The sequence below is a fragment of the Ursus arctos genome, unplaced genomic scaffold (assembly GCF_023065955.2).
Source record: "Ursus arctos isolate Adak ecotype North America unplaced genomic scaffold, UrsArc2.0 scaffold_23, whole genome shotgun sequence".
NCBI classification, from domain to species: Eukaryota; Metazoa; Chordata; class Mammalia; order Carnivora; family Ursidae; genus Ursus; species Ursus arctos.
The window spans coordinates 45831548-45848621 of record NW_026622908.1 but is presented as its reverse complement, the minus strand read 5'-3'; the positions used below and the strand labels follow the sequence as shown (position 1 = coordinate 45848621).

The 17074-nt window shown below is 57.2% G+C and overlaps 1 protein-coding gene across 6 annotated transcripts in view; it reads left to right on the top strand.

Annotated features, from left to right (window-relative positions):
* SHANK2 (SH3 and multiple ankyrin repeat domains 2) overlaps positions 1-17074 on the top strand; it is a 503000-nt gene that overhangs the window by 83898 nt on the left and 402028 nt on the right. For all 6 annotated transcript variants that reach the window (XM_026482959.4, XM_026482956.4, XM_026482958.4 and 3 more), the window contains 3 exons: positions 4650-4853; positions 8259-8330; positions 10590-10698. In XM_026482959.4, coding sequence (XP_026338744.3) covers positions 4650-4853; positions 8259-8330; positions 10590-10698 — 385 coding nt within the window. The remainder of the gene's footprint in view (positions 1-4649; positions 4854-8258; positions 8331-10589; positions 10699-17074) is intronic.

Below are 17074 nucleotides of genomic sequence, written 5' to 3'. Positions count from 1 at the left end.
CGGGCGGACTCGGCTTGCGTTCGCCCTGAACTTGCACCACTTTCCAGACATGTGGCTTTGGGGTAGTTACGTGAGACTCTGAGGCTCCGCTTCCCCTTCTGAGAATAATAATAATAATTGTTTTTATATTAATAGTCATAATCATATCTGTTAAATGTAAATGTATATTACATGCATTGTATTCATTACATATGAGATCACATATGATATGTAATTATATAATTGTATCTATAGCAATAATAATAATGATAATAGTCCTCACTTGTGGTTGTGGTGAAGGTAAATACAGTTTAGTATAGTTCCTGGCATATTAAGATTCAATAAATGTTAACCACAGCTGTATCACCATCACCACCATCACCACCATCATTACCATCACCATCATCACCATTATCATCACCATCACCACCACCATCATCATCACCATCATCACTGTCATCATCACCATTATCATGGTCACCACCATCATCACCATCACCACCATCATCACCATCGTCACCATCACCACCATCATTACCATCACCATCATCACCATTATCATCACCATCACCACCACCATCATCATCACCATCATCACTGTCATCATCACCATTATCATGATCACCACCATCATCACCATCACCACCATCATCACCATCGTCACCATCATCACCATCATTACTATCATCATCATCACTATCACCATCATCACCATCATCACCATCGTCACCATCATCATCACCATCACCATCATCACCATCATCACCATCACCACCATCATCACCATCGTCACCATCATCACCATCATCACTATCATCACCATCATTACCATCATCATCATCACTATCACCATCACCACCACCATCACCATCATCACGTGACATCATCATCATCACCACCATCATCACCATCATCACTATCACCATCACCACCACCATCACCATCGTCACCATCATCATCACCACCATCATCACCATCACCACCATCACCACCATCACCACCATCACCATTGCTATCATCATCACCATCATCACTATCACCATCACCACCATCATCACCATCACCATCATCATCATCACCATCACCATCATCATCACCATCATCACCATCACCATCACCATCATCGCCATCACCACCATCATCACCATCGTCACCATCATCATCATCATCACCATCTCCATCATCATCACCATCATCGCCATCACCACCAACATCATCACTACCATCACCATCATTGTCCTCTCCCACCAGGCTCTGAGCTCCTTAGGGGCAAGACCCCCATCTCAGTCATCTCATGTGCCCCCACCCATGCCTGCCCTGGTGCTGGTACAGGATCATTTATGCAGAAGACAGAAGCTGGAGGAGTAAAGGTGTTCCCTCAGGCAGCCCATTAATGGCAGTGGCTGGGCTCTGGGATTCCTGACATTCTGTGCAGTCCTCCCTGTACTATGTAAGTCCTCTCACAAATCGCCTACCTGAGAACACCTGTAAAAGCTTATGAAGAATACCCATCTCACAGGGCTGTATGGAGACAGAAGTATGGTACCAGCTGCTCTCACTACTGCATCAGGTGAGAGTGGGGTGCAGAAAGCTACCACCTGCCTGACTCGCCGCTTCTCCAGCTACGTCCCCTGCTGATCCTGTGCTGAGCCCATGACCTGAAATGCCATCCCAAACTCTCACGTGGCTTTTTGTTCATGGGCACGGTCCCGGGTGTGCGTGCCCTCCCAGGCGGCCTGACTTCCTCCTCCCTCGGGGCATCCTCGGGGGCTCACTGGGCATTTGTTTTCTGCCTTCCCATCCCATCACCACTTCAAACGTGGCTTAGAGCTGGTTTGCTCATTGTGGTTTTCTGGCTCCCGGCTGTCATTCACTGATTGGATCCCCGCATCAGGACTGTGCTTGCAGCGGGCTCTGCCCGAGGTGGGTGCTGGGTAAGGAAGGGGGTCGATGAGGGGTAGGTGAGCAAGGGGAGCAGGATTTGTCCGGTGCCTTCTGAACTGGCTGCAGCGTGGTTTTATTGGTGGCGGGTGTGAGCACGCGGGTAGCACCCATTGCACGTGGAAAGAAAGGGGTTGCTGGGGAGCAGGGTGCTCAGACCTCCGGGCTCTTCTCTGAGAGGATGGCGGGGGTGATGCACCTTTCCGTGTGTTAGTTCCTGGAGCCGCTGTAATTCGCTACCACAGATGGGGCCGAAACCGCAGGCATTGTCTTGTCTCCTGGTCCTGGAGGCTGGAGGCTGAGATCCGGGCGTGGGCAGTGCTGGGTCCTCCCTGAGGCTGGGAGGGAGCGTCGGGGCCAGGCCTCTGTCCTGGCTGCTGGCCGTCTGCTGGCGATCCGTGGCGCTCCTTGACGTGCAGACGGCATGCTTCCGTCTCTGCATTTGTCCTCACGTGGCACGTGCATATCGGTGTCCACGTTTCCCTTGTTCGTAAGGACACAGTCATAGTGGATTGGAGCCCACCCTACTCTGTTATGACCTCATCTTAACTTGATGAAATCTGCCAAGACCCTATTTCCAAATAAATCAGACGCACAGATAAAGGGGGTTAGGACGTCAGCGTGTTTTGCAGGACGCAGTCATCCCCCAGCGGCATGTATCATTTACGTTCGTCTGACCCCGACAACAGCCCCGCGAGTTAGGTCAGTGTAGGTGCCGTGATTTTCATCCTGGGAACGGGGACTGCTGGGCTGGTGGGTTTGCCCAGGATCACAAGGTTAGTGTGAGCAGTCGGGCTGCACGCGCAGGCCTTTCTGACCGCTGAGCAATTGCTCCTTCTGGAAGTTTCTGAATGGGGCCTTCTTGATGTTTCTTAGAGGAGGATGGTTCTTCATTGTGCAGGGCTGGCCCGCCTGGGGCACAGACTCCGCATCCCCGGCTCTGCCCAAAGTGGAGTGGGCACTCTGATCACCCGCGATCACCTGCGATCAGATGGGTCCCTTGGGAGCAGGTCCCAGCGCACGCTCCGCTCTGCCCTCCCTGCTGGTAGCCCCTTTGCTGCGGCCGCCGTGCGGAGGCCTCAGCCTTCCTAGGGTGCTAGTATCCGAGGGAACTTGAGTTGGGTGTCTGGGTGGTTAGAACCGGAGGCCCCTGGGGACTCCTGACACAGGAAGTGGCGAGTTATCCGCAGCCCCACCTGGTCACGTCGGACAGACCTAGTTTGTTGTCCCGAAGTTTCCAGGTACTCTTGCCCCTCAGCCAGGGCTGGGCAGGGGTGCGGGCAGTCATGAAGTGTCTCTGATGTGAGCAGCTGGCCCCCACCCAGCCTGGTAGCCCCAGGAGGAGCTCCGAGGTACCCGTGAATTCAGCCTTTGATACTAGCGATGGACAGATGGAGCGTTCCTGCCTCCCGGGTCAGGTTTCCTGGGCGGTGGCATTCCAGGCTGCCTGCTCAACGTTCCCCGTTGTTGAGAGCAGCGGGCTTGGCTCTCCCTGCTGGGAGGGGCTTCCCAGAGGCTCAGGCTCACGGAGGAGGCCGCTGCGTCCCGGGGCACGCAGAACCCCCAGGAGACAGTGGCCCTAGCCTCCTGTCCTTTCTGAAGGTTTTTGCGGGGATAAAGCAAGCCCTTCAGCTCCTGCTCACGGCTGTTCAATAAAACATCATTTTAATTCAAGAGAAAACGAGAAGTCTCTGTTAGAAGTGGACGTGGCCTGGTGTTTGTTTTTGTGGCTTACTGGTGGAATCTCACAGAAGGCACCCAGGAGCATGGCCGAGACGCGGCCTTTGGGTTCTTCGTGGCACTGTTCGGGTTTGAAGGTCTTCAGGATTGATTTGCAGGCGCTGTCTACACTACTGAAGTTTTAAAAAATGAGCTGTTGGGGCGCCGGGCGGCTCAGTGGGTTAAGCGTCTGCCTTCGGCTCAGGTCATGATACCAAGTCCCAGGATCGAGCCCCACATCGGGCTCCCTGCTCAGCCGGGAGTCTGCTTCTCCCTCTCCCTCTCCTCCCCCCTCCCTCCCCCGGCTCATGCTCTCTCGCTCACTCTCTCAAATAAATAAAATCTTAAAAAAAATTAGCCCTTGTGGCAACTGATCGGATTTTTAAATCACACTGTGTTCCGTCGTTGCCTTCCTCTCTGCTTTGGGGGCGGGGTCGGTGTCCCAAGGCTGTTGTGTGCAGTGTCTGCGTGGCACACAGACGCTTGCCGTGGACGTTCCCATCTGAGAGGTCACGAGCCGAGACCTCCATCCGTACCTGAGATGTCGATGTGCCGCCGATGTGAAAATTAAATCCTGCTATAATCTGCTTGAGCCGCGGTCCTCACAGAGTGCTTCCCTGACCACACTCGTGAGGAGTGCAGGTTGGGGGGCCCGACCCGGACCTGCTGCCCCAGACGCTCTTCTGGGGGGGGGTTTGGCACTGTTGCCACAAGCGCTGGGATTGGAGAAGCTCCACTCGGGGGCAGGAGCGGCCCAAGGCAGTAGGCCGTGTTGGTAACCAGAACACCACCACAGGTGCCGTGGGGATCCGAGGCAAGGCCACCGAAGCCCACGGTTCCGTCTGCGCCATTCTCCTTTTGTATTTACTCAGGGTCTGCTTCCAAGCGACGTCCTAGATCGCCGGGAGGTCCGCTGCTCAGAGGACCTGGACAGAAGCACCTTGACGTCTCTGGCTGCGTGCTGGGTGGGGTGGGCCGCACCACTGATCGGGGTCTTTCCTTCCCCGCAGAAGTGCATTCGGTTTAACCCGGATGCCACTGTCTGGGTTGCGAAGCAGCGGATCCTGTGCTCCTTGACCCAGAGCCTGAAGGATGTCCTGAACTACGGGCTGTTCCAGCCGGCCAGCAACGGGCGCGACGGGAAGTTCCTGGACGAGGAGCGGCTTCTGCGCGAGTACCCACAGCCCGTGGGCAAGGGCGTCCCCTCCCTGGAGGTACTGGCGGCTGCCTCGTGGCCTGGACACGCGGTGGGGGGCGGGGAGGACCTTCACGAAACTCCAGATTTGATTTGGATTAAAAGTGAGTTTGGGGTCTTGCGGTTGCCTGTAATTTGGGGGTTTCAGACAGCTGTGCAGTGTTTGGTCCATTTGTTTCCTTCCTGTAGTTTGGATGAATCTGTTGGAGAGAATTTGGAAAGTGCACACGAGGGGTCTGACTCAGGCTCCCGTCACCGGGACCTGTGGGTCTGGGGGTGCAGGGTGGGGTTGCTTCTGCCTCCCCGACTCAGTCTTCCTGCCCTGGGGTGTGGGGTGGCCAGGGGCTGTCCAGTTGTGATCTGAAGCATGACTTCCAACTTCTTGCCGGGAATGACCAGGGGGCTGGTGCTGCTGTAGCCGTGGGCCTGCCGTGTGACGGGTCCATGCGAAGTGTGCCGCCAGCCTCTGATGCTCTGACCCCCGACTGGCCGCATCCCCAGGTTTGCACACGGTCTTTACCTGTGATGAATGAGACAATGATGCAAGCAGCATTTTTCCTGTTGCTCAGCAGGACTGGGAGCGGGCAATGACACTCATCTCAGCCCCATCAGACAGGGAGACGCTGCGCGTGTGGGCGCATAGCTGGCCCTTCAGCAACCTACGTGTGTTCTGTGGTATTCACAGTGACGAGATCATTCTGAAGTCAGAGAGGTTGTGGACCAAGGCCAGATCTCATCCGTACATTTCTAAACCTGATAGTGACTTCGAGGCTGAGGTTATTGGGATCCCCATGTAGACAGAGCATGTGTCAGACCGGAGGGAGGGGTTTTGGTGGAGGAAAAGGTGGGGTGCCACTTGGCGTCCTGTGGTTCCCTGTTCTGACCTCAGTTTGCTCATCCGTAAAATGGGTATCCAGTGGAAAAATCCCTGTTGGGAACCTAAGTACCAGACACTTTCTAGGCATGTTCACTGCGCAGAAGACTGTCTGGGTTCTGGTCTGACGGGGCTGACACTCAAGTGGGAGGTGACAGACGGGGAACAGTGAATGAATGGTTCATTTGGGGACTGATAATTTCCATAATGACAGTGAAACCTGGCGAGAAGACCGGGACGTCCAGAGCCCACTCTTGATCCGAGAGGCTGTTGGAGAAGGCAACCCTGGCTGGTCCCCCGCTCACCCCCAAGAATGGAATGGGAGGGCATGGGATGCACAGGGCATGGGCAGGGCGCTGCTGCTGTTCCTAGAATGGCTGGTACGCGGTGTTCTCTCTCTCTTGTCCTATCTGGGGACTCGTGTCACGGGAGCCAAGCTGACAGGTTTGCAGGGGAGCGTCTCTGCTCCTGCGTGTGCATTGCCCCATGGCGGGCTCGGTCCAGTCCTGGGAGCTGTGCAGCCTGAGCCCGCCATACAGCCTCTCTGGGCCTCAGGTTCCCAGCTTTGAAATTGGGGGAACATGAGTCGGGCCTGCTCAGGGGTCCGTGAGGTTCCAGTGAGGGGCCCCATGCACAAGCTGGCAATCTCCTTGCCGTGAAAGAGTTGTAGGACCTCCACGTATCCATCTCCCTGTGCCTCTGTCTCACCAGGTGATCCTCGTGCCAAGTGAGATGGGCCTGGCGCTCCACACGTCAGTGTGGCTGTGAGCTCATCGCCTCCGAGAATTTCGGTGGAATATGGTTGGCTGCTTAGGAAACATGGAGGAAACAGCAGGAAAGGCTTTGCCTTCCAGAGCCTGCATTCCTCTTTGGCCATGAGCTGGAAAAATGCTGGTGACTCTGGAAACAGACATCCTCCTCTGGGCATTTCCCATCCTGCCAAGATGTGTTAGCAGCCTTAGTGTTGTTTTTATTTTTAAGATTTTGTTTATTTATTCATGAGAGGCAGAGAGAGAGAGAGAGGCAGAGGGAGAGGCAGAAGCAGGCTCTCTGCTGAGCAAGGAGCCCGATGTGGGGTTTGACCCCAGGATACTGAGGTCATGACCTGATCTGAAGGCAGACGCTTCACCGACCAGCCCCCCAGGCGTCCCCGCCCTAGTGTATCTTTATAACCACGAGTCCACGTGACTTGAATTCTGTTAGACTTGTCAGCTAGTGAGCCCCACCTCTCCTGGTGTCACTCCCAGTGGCTCTAGAAGTCTCAGAGGTCTGGTGGGGGAAGACTGGGGGGACGGGAGCTCGCTGCAGCCCAGGGCGCCGGGTGCACGGAACATACTGTCCTGCTTGAGTCTAGAACCGGGGGCAGAAATCTCAAAACGGGTCGGGGTCCTGCCTCCCAGTTCCATGCAGGGTGATGGACACCTGCAGCCTGTGGTCAGCACACGTTGTCCCGAAATGTGAGCCACCTGAGTCTCACGGAACCTCTTGATTTCACTACGGGCTTACATTGGCTCTTAAAAGAAAAAAAATCAAATTTTAGCCTGTGCAACAGGGGAATTTCATGTGTCGTGAACCTGCTGTTTTGTTTGCAGGGGGAGGAGAGGAGAGTAAAGTGGTGGCTTTGGAACCTGGATGTGGGATTAGACGGTGTCAGGATTAACTCCCCCGCTGCCCCACACCTTCACGTCCCCTGCCCTGTGCTCGTTCAGACTCGCAGGGAGGGCTGTGGAGGGCGGAATTGAGGGTTGTGTGGGGAGGGGTGCAGCCGCATCGGTCCAGAGCCGGTGTTCGCCGGGACGCTCCTGTGCCATCCTCGGGCCTCCCCACCGGCCGGTCGGGAGGCTGGTGTCAGATGGGAAGCGTTCGGCCGAAGCTGGCGGGACAGTGGTGGGGCTGGACTCGAGCAGACGCCTCGACTAGGAATCTTCACGAGTGCGGACTGCTTGTGCCCTCCCAGCATTCCGTCGGGCTCCAGCACATCCGACCTCAAAGGGGTGGGGGCCCGGGCAGGGCGCGAGGTGGACGTGCTGGGGTTCGAGGCAGACTGACGCATGCACGGTCCTCCCGGGCAGCGACCGCGTTGGGGTGAAATGTTCTGGCTCAGAGGGGGCGCTGTGTGTGAGGGAATGAACGTGGCGGAGAGTCCCGGGCGGGGCAGCAGTGGGGACGCTGGTTCCACCAGGCCGGCTTCATGGGGCTGGGTGTCCAAGACACGTCCGGATTTGTTGACGGGGCCACGCGCACAGCCGGAGGACCGCGATCGCAGCTCACGAGAGGCGTGCCGGCCATGGCTTCTCTGGGAGGGTACGACTCCTTTGTCCCCTTGGGTTGCTCTCGTTTCTTTCCGTGGCTTTTCAGCCACGTGGCTGTGGACCCTCGCAGCACGATTCCTGCAATGTCATGGGTTTGCGGTAGGAACACAGTTCGTTTACCTGACGCAGGAGGAGCTTGCTGGGAGGCCCCAGCCTCCCGCGGAGGACAAGGCCGTGTCTCCTTGGAGCACGCTGTGACCTATTCACGTGTCTTCTCTTTTCCTGTGTTTCTGTGCAGTTTCGATATAAGAAGCGTGTGTATAAGCCACCCGTTCTGGACGAGAAGCAGCTGGCCAAGCTGCACACGAAGGTAGGCGGGGATGGCGGCATTCGCACACCGGCCTCGTGTCTCCCACGTGGCGCTACCGTCTCTGCAGACCAGGGGAGCTCCTTGGGCAGCGGGCTCCTCCTCCTGGGAAGCACCCCCCACCCCGTACCTGCCACGTGCACGGCGTGCTGGGCGGGGCCGGGATGTGCAGGTGCTCTGGGCTGCCTCTCCTGCTGGCTCCTGGAGGCCCGCCCGGCTGCTGGGGGGCAGGGCTGCTCCGTGAAGCGGTGGGAGCTCAGGCAGGGGAACACGAGGTTCCCTCGAGGTGAGGCTCTGAGGCAGGGTGGGTTCGGACACGTGTGTCGTGGGGATGGTGTACGCCTTGCCCGGGTGTGTGTGTCCTTCGTGGACGTGGCCCACGTGGGCCTGACTAAACCACGTGAATGAACACGCCCTCCCGGGTGCCTCCCAGAAGGGAGTCTGCCAGAGCTGCAGAACATGGCCATCCTCTCCCATGTGACGAAAGCATGCTGGGTGACGACTTGCACGTGGACAGTGTCAGAGGGGTCGCTGCTCTGTGCACGACCCCACCTGGGAGTTTCTGGGAGGAGGGGAAGCCATTCTCTCTGAGCCACTGCTGCCGACAGAGAGACACACTGAACACGGAGCCAGTTAAAGAGCTGTTCATGGAAACCACGCAGAGGTGAGACCGGCACATGGCCGGCAGGGGCGTGAAGGACAGGGTTGAGGTCAAGAGCCGTGGCGTGCGGTCCACGAGCGCTTGCTTCCTGGCTGGGCTTGCGGCGGGAGCTCCTGCCCCCTGTGGGGGTCGCTGTGCGTGTCCACGGGGTGCTGAGGCTGGATCGTGGTCATGCCCACCTTAGTGCCGAGGAGGATGCGTGGTATCTGAGGATGCTCGAGGATGTGGCACACAGGAAGGGCAACGTTGGGATCTGCGTGGACACTGCCCCTGGCCCGCCCCGGTGCTGCCCGGGCGAGCTTACCTGGTGCTGTGAACTCAAAGCGGGTGTTTGCAACGATCGGGCTCCCCTGGCTTTTGTTCTTTCCCCATTTGTATTACAACAGGTGCATGGATTTTTACTGTGTTCAGTGGTTATGCACCATTACTTCGTCATGTCTTCCCATTGTCCAGATGTGGCCGGTGGCGGCCCTTCAGCCTGGCCCTTCTGCCTCTGCCCACTGGCGCGTCCCGACTGTCCTCTGAGCACTGACAACTTTGTGGCACAACTAATGCTCTGAGTCCTCATGCACATCCCTGCCCAGCCCTGGAATCTGCCTGGATGGTGGCGTTTCGATCCCAGGGTCTGGAAGTTTCTAGTTTTTTTGAAGACCTTCTAAAGTGTAGATAAAAATGTGCTTTTTGGATTAAAAAAAAAACCAGTTGCTGGATAGCAGTGGAAGCGTTAAGTAAACACAAATGTATCTTGTGTCTTTGGACATTTGTTAATTTTGGCCCTGGAATGTATGTAGAGTGTGCAGGTGGAGATCCGGCCTGTGTCAGGGGGGCTGGAGGGCCCCGGAGCCCCTGCGGCTGCCCCCGTGTCGTGGGAGCTGTGTGGAGGGGGTGCAGAATCAGGCCAGCAACGAGTTTGCTTCTTCGGATCCAGGCAGATTGGATGCTGTGGTTATCCTCAGGTGGCTGGGGCTGTGTGCTCCATGGCAGGAAATCAGGCTTTCTGTTATCGACGAGGCCGGGCTAAGCTGGGGAAATGTCCCTCCTCACCAGGGTTGACCCACAGATTGTTTTGACCCCATGAGAAGTGATTGTCTCCTTTCACCTTGAATTGCTCCGTGATCAGGCATCCCTGTTTCTGTCCACGGAGTCACAGGGTTCACCAAAAAGTGGATTAGCCGAGCCGAGAGGCTGCCCTGTCTGCTCTCCATTGCACCTGCTGCTTTAGAGATTAGAAGGCATAAATATCAGTCCTCGGGCCTCATTCCCCGGAGATGGAGTCAGAAGCTCGGGGGTGGACCCTGAAACTAGTTTTTCAAAGTGGCCCAGGTGGCTCATCCTTTCAGAAGCGAAGGAACGTCCCGTGGCTCTTGGCACGGATGTGAAAGGCAAGAGATTTCTAGAACCTTCATCCAGGACAGGCTGGTTGCATTTGCCCCGCGCTGGACTCCGAGCTTGGTGCTGGAGTTCCAAATACAACGACCCGCTGCCTGGTGGGTCTGCAGTGCCCCGTGCAGGGGAGGCTCCCTCTCCACGGAGGAGGCCTTCCTGTAAGGAGCCTTCTGGGGCCTGTAAAGACATTGCTGTTTTTTTATTTTTCCCCTTAGACCAATCTGAAAAAATTCATGGACCACGTTCAGCACCGTTCGGTGGAGAAGATGGTCAAAATGCTGGAACGAGGCCTGGACCCAAATTTCCATGACCTGGATACTGGAGGTAGGTGCCGGGTGCAGAGGACTTCGGTAAGCCTCGCGGAACCACGGACTCAGTCCAAAAACGTGCTTCTGTGATCAGATCCCCCATGTGTGTGCAACACTTAGACTTTACGTGGTTTTTGAAAGTCCTTTCTCACCCTGCGTGAGTTCCGGATGAGAAGGGCTGATCCGTGCAGGCAGCACGGCGCCTGGCACACAGTAGGTGCTCATCCACAGCGGCGGGGTAAGCGAACAAAGGAAGGGTGGACGGTAAGGCGTCTGGCGCTGCCGCGTGCCCCCCCCCCCCCCCCCCCCGCCGTGGGAGACATGCTTACACGCGCATGCCTTGCTCCCCCTGCTGGCACGTGGGCACGCATCGTTCCCGGGTCAGAATAGCACAGGGCTTCTGAACTCAGCAACCTGACCTGTGGGGCTGGACAATTTCTTCTTCTTTAAGTAATTCCAAGTGAGCATTGACTTTTATTTCAACCTGCCCCCCCACCCTGTTTTATCAAGGTTTAGCTGACCTGTAATATTATGTTAGTTTCAGGCTGCTCCCCCTTTGATAGGTTTCGATACTTGGATACATTGTACGCTGCGGACCCAGCAGTCTGGTTGACGTTGGTCAGCACAGAGTTACAGTGGTTTTCCTTGTGATGGGAGCTTTTCAGGTCTGCTCTCTCAGCAGCTTCCGAGTGTAGAGAACAGTGACGTTAGCTGTGGTCACCGTGCTCCCCCAGCACTCCTAGAGCTCGTAACTGGAAGTTTGTACCTTTGGCCACCTGCGCGCCGACCCCACCCCGCCTCCGGCAGCCAGCGGCCTGCTCTGTTTTGGGGGTCGGTACTTTCGGATTCGGCCTATAAGCGGCATCACTCGGTCTCTGACTTAGTTCACTTAGCACGGTGCCTGCGAGGTCCGTCCATGCTGTCCTAGTGGTGGGATTTCCTTCCTTCTTGTGTTGGGATCGTACTCCGTTGTGGGGCCGGACGGCTGTTTGTGGCGGGGGCTGCATGCTGTGTCGTAGGATGTCTACAGCCTCGCCGGCCTCCACCCCAGGCACCAGTCGCACCCCGAGCTGTGACCACCAGACTGTGTGCAGACCTTGGCCGGTGTCCCCTGGAGCACAGTGCAGTCCCCGGGTGGAGCCCGTGCAGGGGACACACCGAGCTGGGCTCAGGTACCGTCTTCGTGGCAGCTCGGGGCCTTCATCCCCCTAGGTCGGTCACCCTGGGCTGGAGAACCTTCCTCCTGGACTCAGCCACGGGGGGGCCCCCACCCTGACTTCTGGTGACTGGCGAGCCCTCCGCCTGGGCCACTGTTACCTAAATGTGTCCTTCCCTGCCGCCCAGTTACCGAGCCCACAGCAGCTGCGTGCGTCAGCTCAGGAATGGAGCTTTTTCCTCATCACTGGGGCTCCTCTGACCCCTGGAGCTGGGGCAGGACCCCGCCTGTGCCCATCGGCCGTGCCCATCCCTGCCCAGCACAGGCTGCTCTGCCGTGATCCGTGATCACTGCTGACTCATGTGTCTCCGCAGTTTAACTTCTGACTGCAGCGTCAGTGCCTGAGACGCCAGGAGATGGGACATGGGCGGCGGGTGGGGGGGGGCATGGACAGCACACGTGGCTGGGACACGGAGGTAACACGTGGAGGGAACATGGAGGGCACATGTGTCTGTAGTTCCCTCCTTGGGCCAGCCTTTGGCCTGGACGTCCACCGGCCTGGCCTCGTCCCCAGCTGTTTCTGGATGATTCCACGGGGGAGAGCCGGCAGTAGGGGGAGGTGAGAAGGTCTGCTCTGGGCTGCTGTTCTTCCCACATGACGCCCTCTACCTGGTCTTGTTCCCTGGAACTGGTGTTTCCAGATCCTGGGCTTGCAGTGATGCTTCCTCCAGGGCGGACCGTGACCTGGCTTCTAAAACCGGACAGCACAGACCCCGAGTTATTTCCAGACGGAGGTCTGCGCCATTTCCCGTGGCCCTGCCTGCAGCTGGACGCCAGTGGCCGTCCCGGCTGGCTTCTTCCTCTCTGGCGGCCCCCATCTCTGCTCTCGGTGCCAGTGGCTCGCACCATTGAGCCCTGTGTGCCATTGGCTGTTGTCTGGGTTTGTTTTGTTGTTTGGACAGATAAACTCGAAACTGTCCTTATTTTCAAGCTTAACATGTGAAGCAGAGCTGTCGACACGTGGCAGCTCCCGGATCATATGGTCCGCGTCCAGGTCTGTCCTGGTCGTGGCTCACACTCCCCTAGAAAGCAGAACCTTCCCTGTCTTCTCTTTGCCCATATGTTTTTTGAAATTAGTGGACTTTGTTAGAGCAGTTTGACGTTTACAGGGAAGTGAGTGGAAAGGCTGGAGGCTCCGTGGGACTCCCCGATAACCACCGGCCCTCCTATTCCCAGCAACTCGCGTTAGTACGGCAGATTATTAGGCCGACCGGCCCCCGACCAGCCCGTCGTTACTCATCAGAGCCCGCAGGTCACTTTGGGGCCCACTCCTGGTTTTGTACATTCTGTGGGTTTTGACCAGCGGTCACGAGAGCTGTCCATCACCGTAGAGACACAGAGTAGCTTCCCTGCCCTCGACATCGTCTGTGCTCACCTGTTCACCCTCCGTCCCTGCTAACGCGCGGCAACCGCTGATCTCTTTACCGTCTCCGTGGTGTTGCTTTTTCCAGCATGTTGTACGTCAGAATCACACAGCGTGTGGCCTTTTCAAATCGGCTTCCTTCACTGAGTAGGATGCGTCTCCGTTTCGTCCGTGACTTTCCGGCTGGGGAGCTCGGTTCTCTTTAGTGCCGAGCAGCCTTCCGTTGGACCATGGGTTATTTCTCCGTCCACCTGCCGAAGGACATCTTGGCTGCTTCCAGGTCTTGGCAGTCGTCAGAGAAGCTACTGTAAATCTGTGTGCGGGTTTTTTGTGTGTAGATGTAGCTAACGGTGATTGGACACGGGTTTCATTTTTAAACGCCAGAGTATTTACCGCTTGCAGAAAAGGGGATGGTTAAGATGGAAAGTTCTGAACCAAAGGCCACGTGCAGACCCGAGACCCCGTGGCAGGCCGTGCTGTCAGACCCTCGCTGCCCCACTCTAGCACTCTGTTCTCAGTGTCTTCAGAGTTTTCACCCCCTCCCCAAATCGGGCGAGAAGACACTGTTCTGGCCGAGGGACGGGAAAATGGGGACCACCCACGAGGAGTGACATGAGCAAGGTGAACAGTGGGACGGACGTTCCTGGAAGCGAGCTAAGCCATGGGCTAGTCCCACCACGGTGCCGTGGGGCAGCGCTCGCTGTGTGCGGAGGGGATCGCAAGCAAGAATATTGACACACGCTCAGCCGAGAAGCAAACACGCATCTTCGCTTCAGTCTCTGTGCAACATGGAGCGTCAGGGACCCATTTGCCTGCCGCCTGAAGCCGACACATGGAGAAGCCGAGACACGTCTGAAACAACTGTCCCTGTGGGACGGCGACCATGGGAGGTGAGTGCCACCAGGTGGCAGCCCAGGGAGGCGCCCCAGCCACGGAGAGTCCGAGACACGGCGGTGTGGGGTGCTCGGTCCACGACGGTACCCACCAGCACTGTGTGTTTCGTGTCTCACGTGTGGAGCGGTGTCCCCAGTGGGGTCTCCGGAAAGGTCCTGTCGTGTTAGCAGCAAACGGAAACTCAGGTTTCCGAAACAATATCTTCTCTTTGTTTTGGAGCCCCAGGGACGACCCGTAGTTGGCTGTCACAGGCTGCGTGCAGACAACAGGCAGTGTGACCGACCTGTCCCCAGTCTCCTGGGATGGCGGGGTTTTCACACTGCAAGTCCCACGTTCGGGAATCCCCTCGGTCCCAGACACGCTGGCACAGCCGGTCACCCGATGCGTGACCAGGGCGCTTAATAATCACAGCTGTAGTTACATGAGGACCGGTTAGGGTCCAGTGCTGTGTCAAGGGCATGGGAATTCTCGTTTCCCTCCCTTCTCGTACGTCCTGTGAAGCTGGCCCCCTGTGCGGCCAGTGTCCTCTGCAAGCAGAGGAGGCCAAGCCTGGACTTATTGCCCTGCAATTGCAGGGTCCGTGCTCTCACCCCCGGGGGAGGGAAGTGGGTCTGTCTCCTCACCTGCGTGCCTGGCGGGACATGGCCGGGACCCTGGCTGGTGGAGGGTCTGTGGCCCCTGAGCGGGTCCCCTCCCCGTCCTGAGATGGAAGCAGGAGCTGCAGCCCCGGGCAGTCCGAGTGGGAGGGCAGAGCTGGCTCGCCCCCTCTCCTACCCCGACGTTGCACGGTTGTCCTGTCCGCTCTGACGTTGTGGCTGTTCCGGTGTTCAGCGGCTCCACACTGAGGTGGGTGACATTCAAAGCCGCTTGGTGAGAAAGCAGACTTCTTCCCCCTCCTCCCCCCATGCAGACAATTGAAGGCAGCCTGCCTCCCATGTGCAGGGAACGCCATGTTCAGACGTGGGCCTCATCGCTGTGCTCGGGCTGCGGGGTTCTCGGACGCTTCTGGGCTGCATGCAGGGGGCCCGAGGTTGGGGAAGCAGCCCCTTCGGCTGAGGGATGATGAACTCTCCGTGGACGGCCTGTCAGCGAGAACACAGCACCCTGTGATCACAGCCGACCGTCTGGTGCCTAGTCGAGTGGAATTTTAATAAGCAATGGCAGAAGTCGTAGGAAGACGTAAAGCCTCGCCCACCGGGGTCACAGGGCGCATCTCCTGCTTTGGTGGGAAGCTCTGGGACAAGACGCGTGGTGTTCTGAGCCCCGAGGAAGGAAATAAAACCAATAATCTGAGCAAAAATTAGTTTGGTGCGTGTATTTCACACTGGGTTCCCAAACTTGCACGAAGCCCGGGCACAACAAAGGCGGGTGTGAATAAAGCCAGCGACGTCTTTCAACTCTTGAAATGTATTGAGAAGGAAAACAGAATTCCCGTTGATTGGGTGGATTTCGCTGGGCACCTGTGATGTGTCTGGACTTTGCTTACGAGATCCGATTGCGAAGTGGGTTTCTAGGGGGCGAGAGCTCTCAGCTTGTCAGGCTGCTGTTTGTCATCTGTGCCGAGATGTGCCCGGTGCTGCCCTGTGTCGCGGCAGCCCGGCTCCCGGGAGTCCCTCCCGGCTCCCACGCGGCCCAATTAGCAGCTTTCGCGGACAGTCTGGATGCCAGTACACTGAGCAGTGCCCCCTCCGAGCGTTGGCTTTGAGAACAGAAGGGGCTTCTTGGATGCAGATGACGACCAGTGGTCCGTACGCGCCTGGCTCACCGTAGCCCCTGTGTGAAATCCCGGAACCAAATTCTCCAGAAATCATTGTACTGCGTCAACAGGAGGGGGGCAATTCTAGCCGACACGGTTCTGGAACCTCGTAAATGTCAGTGTGCAGAGGGTCGGAGATGCACAGATGGAGTCTGTGGCACGGAGGGGTCGGGGTACATTGGGCTGGTCAGACGCACTTCCTGGTCCAGAGAGACCTGTCTGGAAATGGGAGCTCAGGTGGATACCCACTTAGGGTCATGTTTTGGCAAGGGTTCTAGGTGACTCCTCAGGTCCATGCAGCCGAGGAAAATGCAGCACTGTCCAGCAAGTAAGGAATTGGGGTGAGCTCAGGGATGGGGGCCCGCAGGAGGGGGTCTTGGCATTGGGACATCCACCAGGGCTGGCCAGAGGGAGAGGAGGTCAGTGTGGGCACTCCTCACAGTGACCCACATCGTGACGTGCACACACGGCCACGGGCAAAGGCACTGAGGTCGGGAGCATCTCCTTGGGGGGCCAGCCAGGGATGGGTCCGCAGCAGGATTGTCACCTCAAACCATCACCTGCAGCACGAGCCTTGGAGAGGCCCCTTTAATACCTACGGACGAGCAACGATGATGTTAGGGCAGTTTTAGATTTACAGAATTGTTATGACAGTATTCCAGAATGTTCCACCTGTACCTCGTAGCCCATTTGCCCTGATTCTTGTCTTAGACCCAGAGCAGGGTGTGTTTGGTAATTAATGAACCAGTCTGGATAGGTTGCTATTAACTAAAGTGCATGCTTTTTTCATGGTTCATTTGCAGCTAGTTAATGTCCCTTTTCTGCCCCAGGAGCCCTCATGGCACGTAGCGGTCTTGTCTCTGTAGGACCCTCTTTGTTGTGACCGTTTCTAGGGCTCTCCTTGTTTTTGCTCACCTCGGCCGTTTTGGGAGCTGGTCAGGCATTTTGTGAAATGTCCCCCTTATTGGGATTTATCTGGTGTGTGCGTCACGGTCAGACTGGGCTGCGGGTTTGGGAGGAGGACCCCAGGGTGAGGCGCCCTTTCCACCCCATCGAGTCCGGGCTCGTGCTCCGCACTTGACTCGTCCCCGTGATACTGGCCTTGCTCACCTGGCTGGGGTGCATGTCAGGTCCCGGCTGTACGGTCCCTCTCTTTTCCCCTT